Source organism: Capricornis sumatraensis, chromosome 6 (assembly GCF_032405125.1).
Source record: "Capricornis sumatraensis isolate serow.1 chromosome 6, serow.2, whole genome shotgun sequence".
Taxonomy (NCBI): Eukaryota; Metazoa; Chordata; class Mammalia; order Artiodactyla; family Bovidae; genus Capricornis; species Capricornis sumatraensis.
This window is the reverse complement of record NC_091074.1, coordinates 113113207-113130795: the sequence shown is the minus strand read 5'-3', so window position 1 is coordinate 113130795 and position 17589 is coordinate 113113207. Positions and strand designations below refer to the sequence as shown.

General features: G+C 47.0%; 1 protein-coding gene across 4 annotated transcripts in view; it reads left to right on the top strand.

Moving 5' to 3' along the window:
* The window catches only part of TNC (tenascin C), a 101307-nt gene that overhangs the window by 47357 nt on the left and 36361 nt on the right, over positions 1-17589 (top strand). For 3 of the 4 annotated variants that reach the window (XM_068974351.1, XM_068974349.1, XM_068974348.1), the window contains exons 11-15: positions 7289-7561; positions 8117-8389; positions 8985-9257; positions 12139-12411; positions 14670-14942. In XM_068974351.1, coding sequence (XP_068830452.1) covers positions 7289-7561; positions 8117-8389; positions 8985-9257; positions 12139-12411; positions 14670-14942 — 1365 coding nt within the window. The remainder of the gene's footprint in view (positions 1-7288; positions 7562-8116; positions 8390-8984; positions 9258-12138; positions 12412-14669; positions 14943-17589) is intronic. The other variant, XM_068974350.1, reaches the window with a different exon arrangement.

Genomic DNA, 17589 nt, shown 5'->3' with positions numbered 1-17589 from the left:
TCACCTACACATAACGGAAATCTCAAGTTACAGAACTCTAGCAAGACACAGGGCGGTTTCCTCTCTCATAAAGCAAATCGGAGGTTAGGTAGTTCAGTGCTGGCCCAGCAATTCCCGATTATCAGGGATCTGGGCTCCTTCTGTCCTTCTGTTCCGCGAGTCTTAGTCCTTGGCCTGCATTCTCAAAGCCACCTCCATGTCACAATATGGCTGCTTCAGTGCAGCCTTCACGTCTGTGTTACAGGCGGCATGAAGGAGAAAGAAACAAGAACAAAAGGTGGTGCCTCCCAGACGAGTCTTTCTGGAATCCTCACCAATGACTTCCTACGTTTTACTGGCCACTTCTAGCTTTACATAAGTCTAGGAAAGGTAGTCTTTGAGCTGTGTGCATTGCTGCCCACATAACATTGTGGGAGTTTGTAAGGAAGAGGGGGGTGGGTATTTGGTAGACAAAGAATAGCCTCTTCAGAAAGGACGTCAGCCTGCCAGGCTCCTGTGCTCGTGAGTTTCCCAGGCAAGGATATTGGAGTGGGTTGCCCTTTCTTCCTCCAGCAGGTCTCCCTGCCCCAGGGACTGAACCTGTGTCTTCAGTGTCTGCTGCACTGGCAGGAGAGTTGCTTTTGTTTCTTTGTTTCACCAGCTGAGCTATAGATCCATTTGCTAAAGTGCACTTAGGTGGTCACTGCTATTCACTCCATGCGTGGACTGCTTCCAGCCAGTTATGAGACGGGCATCAAGGATCCTTGGATGGGGCAAGGGTAGCTGAATCACAGATGAGGTGAGGAGAATAAATTGGAAAGAAATAAATCAATGGTAGAGATTTGAATGGTTCAGCTTGTAGGACATGAGCTTGTTGTAAAGATGTGAAGTCGCTCAGTCGTGTCCCACTCTTTGTGACCCCTTGGACTGTAGCCCACCAGGCTCCTCCATCCATGGAATTTTCTAGGCAAGAGTGCTGGAGTGGGTTGCCATTAAGATGTGAAAGGGCAACAAATGAATCAGAGAAACAAGAGAATAATTTCTTCTTCTTTCCCTCCTCCTCTTGTTCCCCTTCCTGTTCTTCCTCTTCCTCCTTCCTTCCTCCCTCTCTGCCTCCCTCTCTCTTTCCTTCCCCCTCAGTTTCACAAATGCTGGATTACAGAGGATTTCCTGGCTCCTCTCAGTCGTCTTACCCTCTGGCCATGACCACTGTATCTCTTATCTCCAGCAGGGAATCCCCAGGCTTCAGCAGCTCAGGGAGATGAAAGCTTTCGAGTGAATCGCAGGCTGGAATTACTTTGCCTCTGACTAAGAGCCCAGGTTGGCATCCCAGAGGCTCAGTGGTTTCATTTTCCCAGCCGTGCCTTTTTAACACCGTTTCAAAGAAATCATGTTGTATATTTAAAGACATTCCTCACTCATTACAGAAAAAATGTGCAAAGTTCCTTGTATGGGTTCTTCCCCTACTGTCTCTGGAATATTTCTCTCTATAGCTCTCTCCATAGAACTATTTTATTTCTTTAAGAGTGAGGTGGACATTTCTCTCTGTCTCCTGAAGTCTATCTTCCCAATAAGCATCTCATACAATATCTTCCCAGTAAATATCTCCCACATTTACTCAGTCGGTAATGCACTACAGCCACGTGCCATGCTAAGTTCTGGGGATACTAGGGCAATGAAGACAGGTCTGTGTTTCCAGGGAGCTCACTAGTAAACAGACACTTTCATTGCTGTAACTGAGGGTGTGGGGGTGCAGTGGGAGCAAAGGATACCGTCTAAGTATCAAGAAAGGCTTAATATGGGACAAAGCCTTTGGACAGACACAGAGGAGGAAGGCAGGACTGTGTTGTGGAATACGTAAGGAAGTAGAAGTCCAGGCACCTGGCCTTGCTAAATACATGGGGAGAAAAATGAAACAGGAAAAGTGAAAGTCCTCGGGGGAATATACCATGTGGCTCTGAGATTGAAATGTCAAAGGGCTGTAGGTTCAGACTCAGAAGAAAGGGGTTCCCAGCTCTGCATCCTAGATTCTTAATAGCGGAAGTCTGGAAAACGCTGCTCACTGTCTGTGAGCTTTACAGAGAAAATGACAAATCGGCTGCTCCAAAGCATCTTCCCCAGAGAATTCCAGGACTCTAGTCAGAGCACTGAGCCAAAGCACCAGCCTTTTCCTGGAGGCAGCATCAGGTTAAAAGTGTGCATTACCTGACTGCCCATCATAGCTGAGATATGATGCAGGGCCCCTACCCCAGGCTACACAGCCCTAAAGAATCTGGTCCCTCCCATCACTCTGACTTGGCTCGCTCTCACCACTGGTCCGCTTGCTCATCTCACTGTGGTCACCCTGGCCCTCTTGCCGCTCCTTACATGCGCCAAGCTGGCTCCTACCTGAGGGCCTTTGCACATGTTTCTGCTGCTGCCTATATACCCCTCCTCTCCCAGGTCTCCACCCTGCACCTCCCTCATTTCATTCAGCTCAAGTGTCATCTCAAAAGACCTCTCTGTCTGCCAGTCTAAAAGGGTGCCCTGTCCTCATTCACCCAGACTGCTCCAGAGTTCCTTAGGGCACTTGCCTGGCCTGATAGCGCTCACTACTTGGTTTACTTATCTATGGCCTGCCTCCTGCGTGCATGCGTGCTAAGTCGCTTCAGTCATCTCAAGCTCTTTGTGACCCAGTGAACTGTAGCCCGCCAGGCTCCTCTGTCCATGGGATTCTCCAGGCAAGAATCCTGGAGTGGGTTGCCACGCCCTGCTCCATGGCCTGCCTCCTGCTTCCAACAGGAATGTAAGGACTCTGTCTCTTTTACTCCGTGCTGCAACCCCAGCGCCTTGAATACGTGGCACAGGCTTCAGGAGCCTCTGCAGACCCCAGCTCCTCCAGAGGCAGCATTTCCACGGGATCTCCTGGTTTTCTGCTTTCACCCCTGCAGCAACAGCCCAAATTCTCTCCCTTAAGAGTGAAGGGAAGGGAAGCCAGTCTCCTGGAGTCTTTAATTAAGCTTGTGCCCAGTCGTGTCCGGCTCTCTGCAGCCCCATGACCTGCAGCCCACCAGGCTCCTCTGTTTACAGGATTTTCCAGGCAAGAACACTGGAGTGGGCTACCATTTCCCTCTCCATAATTAATCTTACTCTGGGTAAAACTGAGAGGAAAGAAAGAAGGAAAGATAGGAGGGAGGGAGAAAGAAAGAGGGAATAAAGGAAGGAAAGAAATTTAAAAAGGCACTAGTGGTAAAGAATCTGCCTGCCAATGCAGGAGACCGAAGAGAGGCAGATCCAGTCCCTGGGTCGGGAGGATCCCCTGGAGGAGGGCGTGGCAACCCACTCCAGGATTCTTGTCTGGAGAATCCCACAGACAGAGGAGCCTGGCGGGCTACAGTTCATAGGGTCGCAGAGTCAGACACAACTGGAGCACCTTAGCATGCACACATCCCTGTTAGCACTAAACAAATTAGTGTGTGCCAAGTGTCTGTCCCACACCCAGCATCTGTATTCTAATAAACTCAACAAAACCCTGCTTGCAGTGGAGGCCATGATTTGCTGTGAGCAATAAGGGACATAAAGCAGGGAGAATGTGCAGATACACAAGACCGGCAAAGCATCTTTCCGCGCCATGTAAGACTCAACAGCGATACCCCCATAATTCTCAAGGGTCTGGGGAAGCAGAGAGGTGGAATTTTGTTTTTAGAAACAGCTGCAAGTAATAGAGAACACTCTGCTCTAATTGGCCTCTTTGATTTTTCTCATGGAGCAAACTGAAATTTAGTCAAATATTTATCCATCCAATAAATATTTATTTCTTACCTGCCATGGGTCAGGCAGCACTGGCATAGAGAACAGAAAGACACAACCCCTCCCCCCAGGAAATGAAGCATCCTGCAATGAAAATGAGAGAATGGAAACCAGAATTATAAGATTGTGACTAGTTTGTTTAGAGGCAAGTGTGGGAAGCTACAGGAGCACAGAGGCAAATGCCCATCCCAGACTTGAGCAAAGTGAAGGCAGGGTATCAGAGAAGGCTTCTTGGGAGAGGTGGTACTTTACCGAGTCCTCAAAAAGAAACAAGAATTGGGCAAGTGGAGAAGGGAGTGATGACATTTCCAGCTAGAAGAACAGCATGTGGGAAGTTCAAAAAGATGTGAAACTTTATGTTAGTGCAACGCCAGCCACACAGTCTGCTGTATGATGGAGCTGGAGAGAACAGGGCTCAAGGTCACGGACATCATCAATATCTTCTACAAAGGGCAGTGAAGATCATGCTAAGGGGCTTGGGTTTCATTCTTGACAGTGTTAAGTCCCCCAAAACTGTGAGAGCAGGCAAAGCTTTGAATTTCCATTTACTTTACAAGAGGAGATCAAAACAATTTAATCTTCCCTTGGGTGGTCCTCGGGCTTGAATTTGGCCATTCCGCTGCTGCAGGAGAATGTTTCCCAGCAGTGAGCATGAAAAGTGGATGCCTTGTCAGTCAGCACTTGGTAATGACCATCTACATGATGGTGGAAATCTAAAGATTTAAAGTTGGCACAGCCAGAAATTCCTCCAGGCCAGCTGGTCAACTCACCGTGAGCCCAGAAATGGGATTTTGAAATTCTGATTTCCCAGGCCCACTGACATTGTTCAGAGGGTAGATGCCAGTGCACAGCTGTAAGAAAAAAAGACAACAGCCTTTTCATAAAGAAAGGCCAAGAAATTCAGTGTGGGATATACCACGGAAACACTGGGCCTCTGGGGCAGTCAGCCCACAAGTGTGTCATTTGCTGCAGAAATGCAGAGTCCGCGTTTACATGAAGCCTCTTGGTCTCCATCTCGAGTGTTGTTTGCTGTGTTTTATTCATATCATTCCCTCTCTTTTCATAATTCTTACCCACCTCCTTTTCACTACTGATTTTATTCATTGGATTACACTTTTACTGATCTGTCAGGCATTTGTTTAGTGAAGTGTTTTGGGTAGGGCACCAATAGCCAAAAATTTTGGTGGACTATTATAATAGTAAATGACTATTGTCATTTGCTGAGCAACATGACATTATATGAAGATTACTCTATCAGCTGTACCAAGCAATGAAGCAGACTGTGAGGGACATTGTGTAGTAGTGTCTGAGGCATGTACAAAAGCTGATGCAGAGAGAAAAGATGGTTCTCATGAGAAAGAGACATGTTCTAAGGTGGATCTCCTCTTTCCAATCATCTTTACTGCAACAACTTAATAGACATCTGTAGCAACTGAAGGGACAATCCTAATCCCTTCCCCAGTTAGGTAAGTCTCCCCACATCTCTTGCAACCTGGTATCTTAAATTTCTTCCATGGGGGGAAAAAAATATATTTTATGTCATAATTTGGAGAGAGAGCTTAAAAAGCAGTTACCTGAGAGGAAACACAGACTTAATTCACACGAAGGGGATCAACTGTCAATGTCAGCTAAGTCCCTGAGAAGCAGTTTTGACAGCAGCAGGAGAAAAAAAGGAAGAAGAAAGTGGGATGAAAAAGGAGAATCCATGAGCCACAGCACTGATTCCCTAAACTTTGCAGTCTGATGTAGATTGGTTTTTGTCCCACGTCTCTTTATGGATGAGGGCTCTTGGCATATTTGAAAAGGTCACACTCCTGAGTCTAGTTGTGCTGAAAGGCCAAGTTCAAGGGAATAATTGCTGCTCCTGGAGCTCTGTGCCCGGCTGCACAGAGGCCACTGGGCTGAAAGATGGCTGACCGCTTTTCCTTTCTTTCCCCACAAGTATGGATAGATACATCCCTCTGAGCTTGGAGCCCTCTCTTCCTCACATGGACCATGTTTGTGTGGTTAAGAACTGCTATGTGGTCTCAGACAAGGGCTCCAGGACACAGATTTGGGTTAAAGGAAGTGTCCGTAAGAATGACAGTCAAGGTCAGGCATGCCGTATGCTTTCTGCAAGGACAGTCAGTATTTTAGACTTTTCAGGCCATACGGGCTCAGCTCCTCTGTTGCACCACGGCAGCCCATAAGCAACCATCAGCAGAACGTGGATGCATGGGCATGGCTGAGTCCCAGTGACAGTTTACTTATGACATCAAAATTTGAATCTCAGACATGTCATCTTCATGAAGTGTTCTTCTTTAGATTTTTCTAACCATTTAAAAAAATTAAAAGTGTTGTTAGCTCACTGATTACCCAAATAGGCAGCAGGCTAGATCTGACCCTCAGATCCTAGTTAGCAGTCCCCTGTTGTAGATCAAACAGGATTTGAAGTATGTCAGCTTTTGTCAAACTAGAACAATCAGGAAGAACATTCCCCAGAAAGTAGAGAAGTCTGAATCAAATAGATTCTGGAGAAGAAACGTTTTCCCTTCTGAACAGATATCTTCAATCTAACAGCAGGCTAAGATTTTCAAATGAGAAGTCAGCTTTAATGGACACAGGAGGGTGATTTGAAATAGCAACAATATAAAGTATATATGGAGAGAAACAATGTATTCACTTATATAAGCTCAAGTCAGTTCTTACTCTGTTGTTTAGAGGATGTTTCCAGATAAAATCCTTTCTTCCCAGGTGATGTAAAAACCACTTAGGCTCAGTCCTGGGAAAATTATCACCTTGAAGTGAGACATGTAAGTGTTCTGTGCTGTGCTCATTCCAGAGATGAATAAAGACAGCAAATTCAGCTTTAATTGAACTTAATAACTGTTCTCCCAGGGCATTTCTTTCTGTCCAATGAGGGAGAGCTTTGCAGAGACTCAGCTGTTTGTTCAGGACAGCCTTACTTGTCCCGTGTTAATTTATCTCTGATCTGTCCACAGTGGTTTATGTAAACTGATTTGAGCCCCACAAAACTGACAAAAATCCCAGCACAAAGAGACTGTGAAACATGCCTTCCCAGGGAGATGGAGGAAGCACAGAAAGGAAAGGAATCTAAGAGGAGCCAATTTTCTCAAAATACAGCAGGCTGGCCAGCTCAGACTAAGGATCCCAAGAGGAGCAGCTGAAGGCTCTTCTTTATGATCTCATCCTTAGGATGAGAGACACTTTTCAAAATGGAAACTGCAGCCTAGAGCAGTGCTAACACAGACATGTAACATTTTCTAAATCCACAGGACGCTGGTCAATGGAAAAACATTTTCAAAAGACAAACCCCAATATGCAACAGGGCAAAATGAGTATTATACTGACTTTCCTGCTTGTGTTTTGATGGCAACAGCACGGCTCAGGGGTGCAGGGAGTGAAGCATGAGGCCGGGCCCCACGGCCCCTCAGCACCCGAAGCGGGCTTGCATTTCTGAGTTCCCAAATGGAAAGCGTTTTGGCACAGTTTAATGGACCCCGTCTCTGTCATTATTCAGACCACAGCCCTGAACTGGGAAACCTCACCGTGACCGAGGCTGGCTGGGATGGCCTCAGACTCAACTGGACCGCAGCTGACCAGGCCTACGAGCACTTTGTCATTCAGGTGCAGGAGGCCAACGGGGTGGAGGCGGCTCAGAACCTCACGGTGCCCGGGAACCTGCGGGCTGTGGACATCCCGGGCCTGAAGGCCGCCACCCCTTACAGAGTCACCATCCATGGGGTGATCCGGGGCTACAGGACTCCAGTGCTCTCTGCTGAGGCCTCCACAGGTACCTCTAACCTTTCTGTCTCTAGCTTCTGTTTTTCCCAACAGGAAACTGCCCAAGGATAATCAGACGCAACTCGTTTTTGAACAGACTTGAATTCCCCAAGTTATAGCATGGTGATGCTTAATAATGGAAGAAATAAGGCTGCACAACTCCCGGGGCGGCTTTCACAGTACCCGTCATGTGAACCACAGCCTCTGGGGCTCTGCAACGCCCAGCCTGGGGACTATGCGCTGAGCCCCTATGGCAGGGCCCTTTGGCTTCACAGGCTTCCTCCTGGGGAGGGAGGCTAAGGCATTATATGTAAAAGGGGAAACAATCATAATAATCTTGTCTTCTGGAGAAGAGGGCAATTCCTTAATAAAATAAGATCAGGAATGTTTTCCTACACCTCACCCCGTCGGCTCTATTTCTCAAATTTAGGAAGCTGCGTGATGCACGGCTCTGTAAAAGTCACATTCCTTTAAAACAGTAATGTCAGGCCTGCTTTTCCATTACAGAGTCCCTGGATCAGCGTGTGTGATTTGATCATTAAACGAGTTCTTTGTCCTTCTCCAGGAGACACTCCCCACTTGGGAGAGGTCACGGTGTCCAAGGTGGGCTGGGAGGCCCTCAAACTCAACTGGACGGCTCCGGAAGGAGTCTACGAGCAGTTTCTCATTCAGGTGCTGGAGCCTGGCATGGAGGAGGCAGCCCAGAACCTCACTGTCCCGGGAGGGCTGAGGTCCGTGGACCTGCCTGGGCTCAAGGCAGCCACTCACTATAGCATCACCATCCGCGGGGTCACTCGGGACTTCAGCACAGCCCCTCACTCTGTTGAAGTCTTAACAGGTACTCTAGCCTGCTTCACTAACTTGCTTCCTCCTGCTTAGGAGGGATCCACGCTCTTCCCTCATCTAAACTGGGCTCCACTCCTACCCCAACGAGGAGTGCCATGATTCACCCAGAGGTCCTATCCCTTGTTTGGCCAGGTCCTAGTCCTAGCATGGGAGCCAATTCCGTGGAAAGCTCCATGTTCTCTTCTCTTGCATAAATTAAGAGATGACTTTTCTTTCAAAGCAAGTTTCAGCCGTATTATCTAAGAAGTTGGAAAGCACACTTGGCGAGTGGGAAAAAAAATTAAAAATTGATCTGAGCTCATTTTAAGAACGCACCGAAGGACTCCCTCCCTGAAGCCCCATCTGTATGTCAGAATGGAAGTTGCGAACAATTCTGAGGACTGTCTATGGAAAACAAAGGCTGACTAGAAAGGCCCTGGCTTCAGTGCCAACAGCTGGCGTGCGCTCAACACGTGCTGAAAACCACACATCTGTGACCAACACCAACCAGACAGCTCTCCTGACCTCAGCCGCAATGCCATCTCACCTGAATCCCAGAATGCCATTGCCTTTTTTTAGTAACTTGGCGACTCTGTCTCCTTGTGCAGAGGAGGTTCCAGGTCTGGGGAACCTCACAGTGACCGAGGTTAGCTGGGATGCCCTCAGACTGCACTGGACCAGCCCCGATGGGATCTATGAGCAGTTTGTCATTAAGATCCGGGAGACTGATCAGCCCCAAGAAGTTCACAGTCTCACGGTTCCTGGCAGCCAGCACTCCGTGGAGATTCCAGGCCTCAAGGCTGGTACCTCTTACACAATCACCCTGCGTGGCGAGGTCAGGGACCACAGCACTCAACCCCTTGCTGTGCAGGTCATCACAGGTATACAACCCTCTTCCCCACGCCAGGGACCCCAGCCTGTCATTGGAATAGAGAAAATTCCCCAGGAGTCAGGGACTGCTCTCAAAGCTGCTGGCAGTCAGCATGAATGCAGGCTCTAACTCCAGAGGGTCTGAGTTGGGATTCCACCTTACTGGCTGAACATTCTTGGGTACCTCATTCTATATCTCTGAGCCTTCTTTTCTCACCTTTGAATCAGAGATAATACTCTGACCTCAGAACACTGCCATGAGCAGTAAATGAGGTAATGGATGAAAGTACTTGGCAAGGCACTCATTCTGTAGTAAATTTTGAATGGCAAATAGCTAAATTTATCCAATAGCAACATATCATAATCCAATTAACATATGCAGCAGGGTTGTGACAGAATATGGTCAGAAGATTCTAGAGAAATCTTAGCATCAGTGGCCTCCGAGTCACTGATGGCCATCGATCTGGTAGTCACACCACTGCAGAATAACCTCTGGAATGACCTATCCTCATCTGCAGAAGTTAGCCAAGTCTGTCTCTCTCTCCTTAGCAGATCCTTGAAGCAGGGCTATTTCCAAGAAAGGACAGTCATGTTGGACTTCAGTGTTTTAGATTCAGTTTGGAGAGGAAAACAGTTCATCTCAATTTGTCCCCTGAAACTATGCAACTCCATCTGTTGCAGAAAACTGTGCTGGTCATGAGGCTGCTAGAAACAGCTTTAAAAGGATCATGGAGAAATGGGTCTGATTTGGGGGATTAGGGTTTTTACGGGCTTCCCTTGTGGCTCAGCTGGTAAAGAATCTGCCTGCAATGAGGGATACCTGGGTTTGATCCCTGGGTTGGGAAGATCCCCTGGAGAAGGGAAAGGCTACCAACTCCAGTATTCTGGCCTGGAGTGTTTTTACGCTGGGCTCTAAGCCCATGCCCTTCTCTACACACCCTGAGTTTTAATTCCAGCCAAATAACCTAATCAGATGAATTGTCTTTCTTGCTGAGATACACTGAATAAAGCTGGTCCTTGCTAGAAAATGTATGAGAAAAGCTATGTGGCAGTATACCTTACCTGGCCAGATTATCAATGGCCTGTGTTTCCTGAAATATTATCAAACCAAACAGGAGCAAAAGGGGCCTTGGGGACACATGAGATCTCAGAGCAGAGTATAGTGATCTACATCTGTAGTTTATAAACTTTGTGTTTTTAGCAGTAGGATTCCTTTTGCATGGGCAATCTTACAAGGAGACCCGCTATATGACCAGCACATGAACAGCCCTTCCTGGTGAGCTGGGAAGGAGGAGAGGGCCATCTGCACCCATGTCTCCATCCCAGTTCTTCCATAAAAGGACCAGTTCTACTGTCTAAATGCAGCCCCTCCAAAAGGTCCGGTTTGGACAGATGCCCCATGAGCACCGAAGCCAGGAATACCTGAGAACCAGTACCTCATACTTTTCCTGATGGAAATCTTGCAGATATTTTCTTTTTTAACTTTGAATTCATGGTCACTTCAGCCTCAGAAAAAAAAAGGGCTGGGAGATTACATTCAACCCTGAGCAGCAGTGAGTTTTTCCTTATCTGGAACCCAAACTTTCTATATCAGTAATGACTACATTAAATTTCCTTCCCGCATTGTTCAGTTCAGTCACTCAGTCATGTCCGACTCTTTGTGACCCCTTGAACCACAGCACGCCAGGCCTCCCTGTCCTACACTGTAGAAAAATGAATGGTGGGTGCTGCTCCGCACCATCTGCAGAGCGAAACATAATCACTTTTAATTAAGAGTAGACACTCATTTCACACACAGGGCCTCGCTTTGTGAAGCAAGCATTCTTCATTCAGACACAGAGTGCTGTCAGGAGAAGCCGAGAGGGAATGTGCCAAGCCAAGAACCCAGTACGGAAACTTTAATCCCTGACAGATGAGAAAAGTCTGGAGATAAAACATCAGACTTGTCCAAACCTGATTCAGCACATGCTTTGTGCACCCAGTCAGCTAGCCTGTGGCCAGCAAAGAGAGGATCTCTCCAGAGTTCAGTAATGAGAATGAAGCAGGGAATTCTCTCCCTCGTGACCAAGAAGTTTCAAGGAGAAACATCAAAACATCTGTGTATCCGTGGGTTCCACATTCTCAAATTCAACTAACCAATATCAAAAATATTAGGGGAAAGAATTCTGGGGTGCAGAAAGCAAAACTTGAATTTGCCATGTGCTGGTAACTGCATGCATAGCATTTACATTGCATTAGGTATTATAAGTAATCTAGAGACGATTTTTAAAGCATACAGGATGCAGCTGCTGCTGCTCCTGCTAAGTCGCTTCAGTCGTGTCCAACTCTGTGCAACTCCATAGACAGCAGCCCACCAGGCTCCCCTGTCCCTGGGATTCTCCAGGCAAGAACACTGGAGCGGGTTGCCATTTCCTCCTCCAGGGGATCTTTCTGACCCAGGGATGGAGCCCAGGTCTCCTGCATTGCAAGCGGATTCTTTACCATCTGAGCCATGAGAGAAGTCCCTGTGCTTTTAACCAATTCTTACTTCCCTTACCCTGACCCACAATGCCACCTTTTCCATGGCCTTTTAGGTGCTAGTCATGCATGATCCTCAGAGACCTCCCAGTGGGTTGTCAATGGTTGAAAATATTCGGGGAAATTTTGGCATCACCAAGTCAAGGATAAGCAACACAGATGATCCCCTTTGTGACCGTCTTCATCTCCCTAAGAAAGCTGAGGCCAGTTGCCGCAGTTCAAACTGAAAATTTCCTGAGATCAAAAATGACCACACACACACAAACACAAGAAAACCTTTTGCCCCTTTCTGTCTTCCCTAGAGCTGGGCTGTGGGACATTCCTTCCTAATGTTTTGTTGGCAGGACTGACAAATTCCTCTCTGTCCTTCTTCAGCGGAGCTCCCCCAGCTGGGAGACTTAGTCGTGACCCAGGCTGGCTGGGATGGCCTCAGACTCAACTGGACCGCAGCTGACCAGGCCTTTGAGCACTTTGTCATTCAGGTGCAGGAGGCCAACAGGGTGGAGGCGGCTCAGAACCTCACGGTGCCCGGGAACCTGCGGACTGTGGATGTCCCGGGCCTGAAGGCCGCCACCCCTTACAGAGTCACCATCCACGGGGTGATCCGGGGCTATAGAACCCCAGTGCTCTCTGCTGAGGCCTCCACAGGTACCTTGTTCTCCCTGTCCAGGGAGGTTTCTCTCCAAGAGATCATGCGAGGGGTCAGCTTGCATCCATACCTAAATCCTTCCCATGTGCCCATTAGCTGCTGACCTTGCATGCTCAGAGACCTGCTCGTGGGCTGTGCCTTGGTCCAGATGCCTTTGACATCTCAGGAATGTACGTGCAGATGTGGCCTTTTCTGACCTCTAACCTCTCCCAGATCTTACCTGTCTAGTCCTGTAACTGCGTCTCTTTTGAATGACAGCTTTCCATTTCATGAGCCAGCTTGATGGTCTCCATTCTCGTCCCTCGTGGTTGAATGAAACCAGAAGCCAACCTCCCCACATGTGAGTTCTGATGGAGCACATGTTATTTACTTTAGAGTCTTTTTGTTGGAAGTTGAAAATGGTGCTTTACTATCCCAAGTCCCTCAAGGATATGGGCACCATGGTTCTTGCATTTAAAAAGAAATGTTTTAATTTAAATGTTTCTCTAAAATGAACTGAGTATAATAAGAGAACTGAATTACCCTCCTCCGAGCAGTTCTCTCAGATACTGAGTCATTGTTAGAACATCAAATTAGCAAATAGCTAGACCAGAAAAGAAAAAAAAAAAATCACATAATTATGACTGGAGACTGTACCAAAGAAAAAGCCATTCATTAGCAGAAGCACACCCATCAGCGTTAGAAGCGATGAATGTCCCAGGCTATGAATGTCAAAGATCCGATGCTTTTTTTGTTCTTTTAATGAAGAGTTGCTCCCTGGACTATTGGCCTTTGGATGGCGCACTCTCAGCCCAGACCCAGGAGGGTGCATTTTAGTGTACTCATCAGTCTGTGCCAATGACAGAGCATTCAGTGTTTCCCTGGACCTTGCTCAAGAGCACAGCCCTCCCTGGTCCTGGTTTGTGCCTCCATTGGTCTGAAGTTGAGCAGAGGCTGGTTGGTTTGGTTTTGAATATGCCTTTCCCATTTTCCAATAATTATTGCAACTTAAATTTTGTGTGAACTTTTATGTCCTAGTTGATTCTACTAAAAACATAGCTCTCCTTTTCAGCCCGCATCATTTCAGTAACTCTTGCTGATACAGACATTCAGCACAGACAACTGATGCGTGAATGGTGACCCTGAAATGCCTAAGAATTGCAGCTGAGGCTGCCCTGGATGGCCCCGGGGCCCTTTTATCTAACATCCATGAACCATTCCCTCGCAGAAGGCAGAGAATCACCCACCACTTTTCATCTTTCCTGTAGATCTTGTGGTTTGGGTGTTCTTAGTGTTTTTGTGTTTTTTGTTTTTTTATTTCTTTATAATGATACAACATGCTTGCTCCTGATGAGTTGGTCTGTGGGGAGGAAGAGCCATAATTCCATCTGGTCTGCATTCCATCAGGTCTCTTGGGAAGGGAGAGCTTTCTCCTGCCCTGCTAGAGAGACAATACTAGCTTTGCAAACCCTGCTCCTGCCTGCCCTCTGCATGTTTTTATTCCTGTTGCTCAGAAAAGCATTGAGACAAAATGTTACTTCCTGGCCGGACAGGGCTGCCTGATGGCCTCATCTTGGCTCAGCTCTCTCGGTTGGCAAGGCAATACTAGCCTTCTTGGTCCCCAGAGAAGCAGTTAAGAAAGGACAAGCTATTTTAACAGAATCTGAGAACAGCTGGCCCTTGTCAGAAGTACGAAGAATCACACTGACAAATTGCCAATTCCCTTAAGTCACAAAATCAGAAGCCTCAAGGTACCACCGTGGGAGGGGAATGGCATCAGAATTATTTAGTCATCATCTGAATAGATGGGAACTCCCTCAAAGCAGAGGATATCTGCCTGCCGGCGGGAAGCAAGCACAGATGGTCTCCTGAGTGCAATTTAAGATACTGAAAGCTGCCAGCGCTCGTATCTTTTGACTGATGGCCAGCATCCCTGAGGTGCGGCTCCCAGGAGCACCGGGGCTTCGGCAGAGCAGCTCCTGCCGCCGACACTCAGCCTGCCTCCTCGCTCAGGCCAGATCTCAGGCAGGCCCTGACCAGGTGTGGCAGCTCCAGAGCAGGCAGATCTGCTTACTATACCTTCCTTTTTGTATTTCTCCTTTTAACAACCCCCCCTTTCCGCTCCTACTGGCACTGATTGGTAACATTGCTTCGTTTTGCCCTGACCCTGCACTGTCAGATCTTTCTATTCAGCTATTAACAACTACAGTCTTAAAACCCAAGCCCCGTGATTAATTCGGATTTATTTGTTTCTTCTCTGCTACCCCTCCTTTTTCAGCCGGAGAACCTGAACTTGGAAACTTAAGTGTTTCCGACATCACTTCTGAGAGTTTCAATCTCTCCTGGACCGCTACTGATGGTGCCTTCGAGACCTTTACCGTTGAAATTATTGATTCCAATAGGTTCCTGGAGACCATGGAATATAACGTCTCTGGCGCTGAACGAACAGCCCACATCTCAGGGCTCCGCCCTAGTAATGACTTTATTGTCTACCTCTCTGGACTCGCTCCCAGCATGCAGACCAAAACCATCAGTGCCACGGCCACCACAGGTACACACACATTTGCCCATTCCTAACGCCCTCTCTCCAGAGTCTTTTTTGCAGGATGAAGCCACTCCTTCACTCCCAGGTCACAGGGCAGCAACTGTTCCCTGACACTAGCCTGGAGCGCTGTTGACCATGCCTCTCTTCCAGCAGCAGCCCATATGGTGACTTTCCTATTTTATCACTGACCAAGCCATTTACAGCATAATATATAGTGTGGTTCAGATTGCCAAGCTGAATCTGGAAAAAAGAATTCTCTTCCTCAGTAACTAAAAAACTCTGATGAGAGCAGTTCTTAACTTGGGAAGATGTCTACATTGGTCAAAGGGGTCTTAAAAATTATATTGTGCATTATATGATGGTTTTTGTCTTCTGAGTGCCTTTGAGTTCCCCAAACCCCAATATTCCAATGATTGAATGACAATGAACTGGGAAAGTGATGACAGTCAGCAAAAGTTATTCATCAGATGAGTGTAGGAGGAAGTCACGCTATTCAGACCACCCCAATTCCAAGGCCACCTCTAGGAAAAAAGACCAGAACATGCTGGCTTGCTCCCAGAACAGTGAATGGCAGATGGCAGAATCAGAGCAGGCATGTTTATACCAGGAACTTGGTTAGCTGAAGAGTGAACCGCCCTCAGCAAGTCCGTGTTATCTGTGACGTGCACACTATCAGAGATGCTCTCTGGAATGTAGCAAAAGACAGTTCTACGTGAATTCAACAAGGAGAGCCTTGTCCATTTCCAAATAGCATTCTTAGCACACTTTTGGACAATGCCTTTTCCTGACAGATAAAATTAGACATCACAGACTGAAATTAAAAGTCATTTGTGGAGTAAACAGGAGATTCCCTTCTTCTCACAAAAATGGTTTCCATATTCTGGGAGAATTCAAGAAAAGGATTTTGGATTTCCTTGCAGTATCCAAACTCCCTCATTTTAAGTTGCCCAAGGCTGAGGGAGGGTCTGTCCTCATTCTGCATGAGACTGCAAATTGTTATCAGCGTGGACCCCAGGAAAAACAGTGAGCTAGCCAGCAGTATCTCATTCTCACCGCAACCAGATGAAAGTTCATCAAAACCTACAGAAATCAAACACACGTATTTCTTTCTCATGGCTCAAGTTGGTTTTCAAAAAAGGGCAAGCTCCTTTATCAGAGGGTAAGGGTAAAGGTTAAAACTTGATGGATTTAGTCTTACATGTTTTGATTTTGACCTAATAGAGTGTTGCATTGACATGCTGTTTGTATTTTCTGTTTTTCTTCTCACTTTAGTAGCTGAGCCTCTCCTTAGCCACCTCACTGTCTCAAATGTGACTTCGGGCAGTGTGGCCATCTCATGGAAAGCTCAGGAGTCTGCTTTTGATAGCTTCCTTGTAGAAGTTAGGAATTCTGACCCCCTCCAGGAGACGGTGGTCCATTCTCTGCCTGCGGCGTCTCGCAGCTTTGTCATCACCAACCTCAAAGCTTCTTCTGATTACACTGCCCACCTCCACGGGCTGATTGGCAGGCAGCATGCTCAGACTCTGATGGTCCAGGCAACCACAGGTATTTCCCATGCTGGGTTCTTCACTGTCCGCTGAACTTCCTCTGAAGAGGATTCCGCCCAAAACCACCTTCCACCCACTTTTCACCCTTCTGTTCCTCCAGATCCTTCTCAAATTTGAGAGAACCACCCCAACTAGAGCTTTAAAAGAAAATCTCTCACCCCAAATTAAGGAACTTCGGTGTCAACCTCTTTTTCCTAAAAGTCTGCTCACATCTGGCGCTGTCTGTGTAGAGTTAACCTGACGCGCTTTGGTTGAATTTCTAAGCCATCCTTTGATCTGGCCTTGAACATGATCGTCTGCTTGTGGTCTTTCTAATCAGTTTTCCCATGTCTTGTTTAAAGGAGCGTGTGCATGCCATTGTTGATTCCTTGGTCACAGAGATCCACATTCTCTTTCTCTCCACCAAGCTTTTAAAAGTGGTGTTACCAGCATGTGGAGAAAAACACCCCGAAGCACACCCCAAAACTCACATGAGAGGACCCAGTGGTCTCATCTTGTTCTTAAGAACTTTTATTTGCTTGTGTTCCCTAGAGACTGCTCTTTTTTGACACTGACTCTGTCAAGCATGTTTTGTCATCCACTGATATCTATAACAGAGTGTCAGAGTCTTCCTTTCATCTGTCATCTTATCCAAATCTTGGTGCATGCGGTAAACATTCTGAGTATGAGGCTTTTGGAAATGTTTGTTTTTCCCAGAAGGGGACAGCATGCCAAGAAGTTGTTTCAAAGGGCTTGAAGTGGTAACAGAAAAACATCCCTAGCTTGCATGGAACACTGACTGGACCCTCACTACCATTCTCTGAGTTTCTTCTTGCGTCTCACTTTTCAGCCTGGTTGCATCCTTTGGGAGACATTTAGAGGTTCAGCTGACCCTGAAAACCCAAGTCTTATTCTGCATGATTGTTCGTGCCTGTTGGCATAGCCAGTTTCCGTCTGGTAGCATAGGAAGAGTCCTAACATTCATCCTTAATTCGGGAGATTCCTTCCACAGCAACATATAAGGAAAAAGCAGACAGAGATTCATTGGAGGATTTCACTTTTTCTGTGGTTGAGGTAATTTGCCAATGCTGTAGCTAAAGGCTATAGCATCATTAATTCCCAATCTA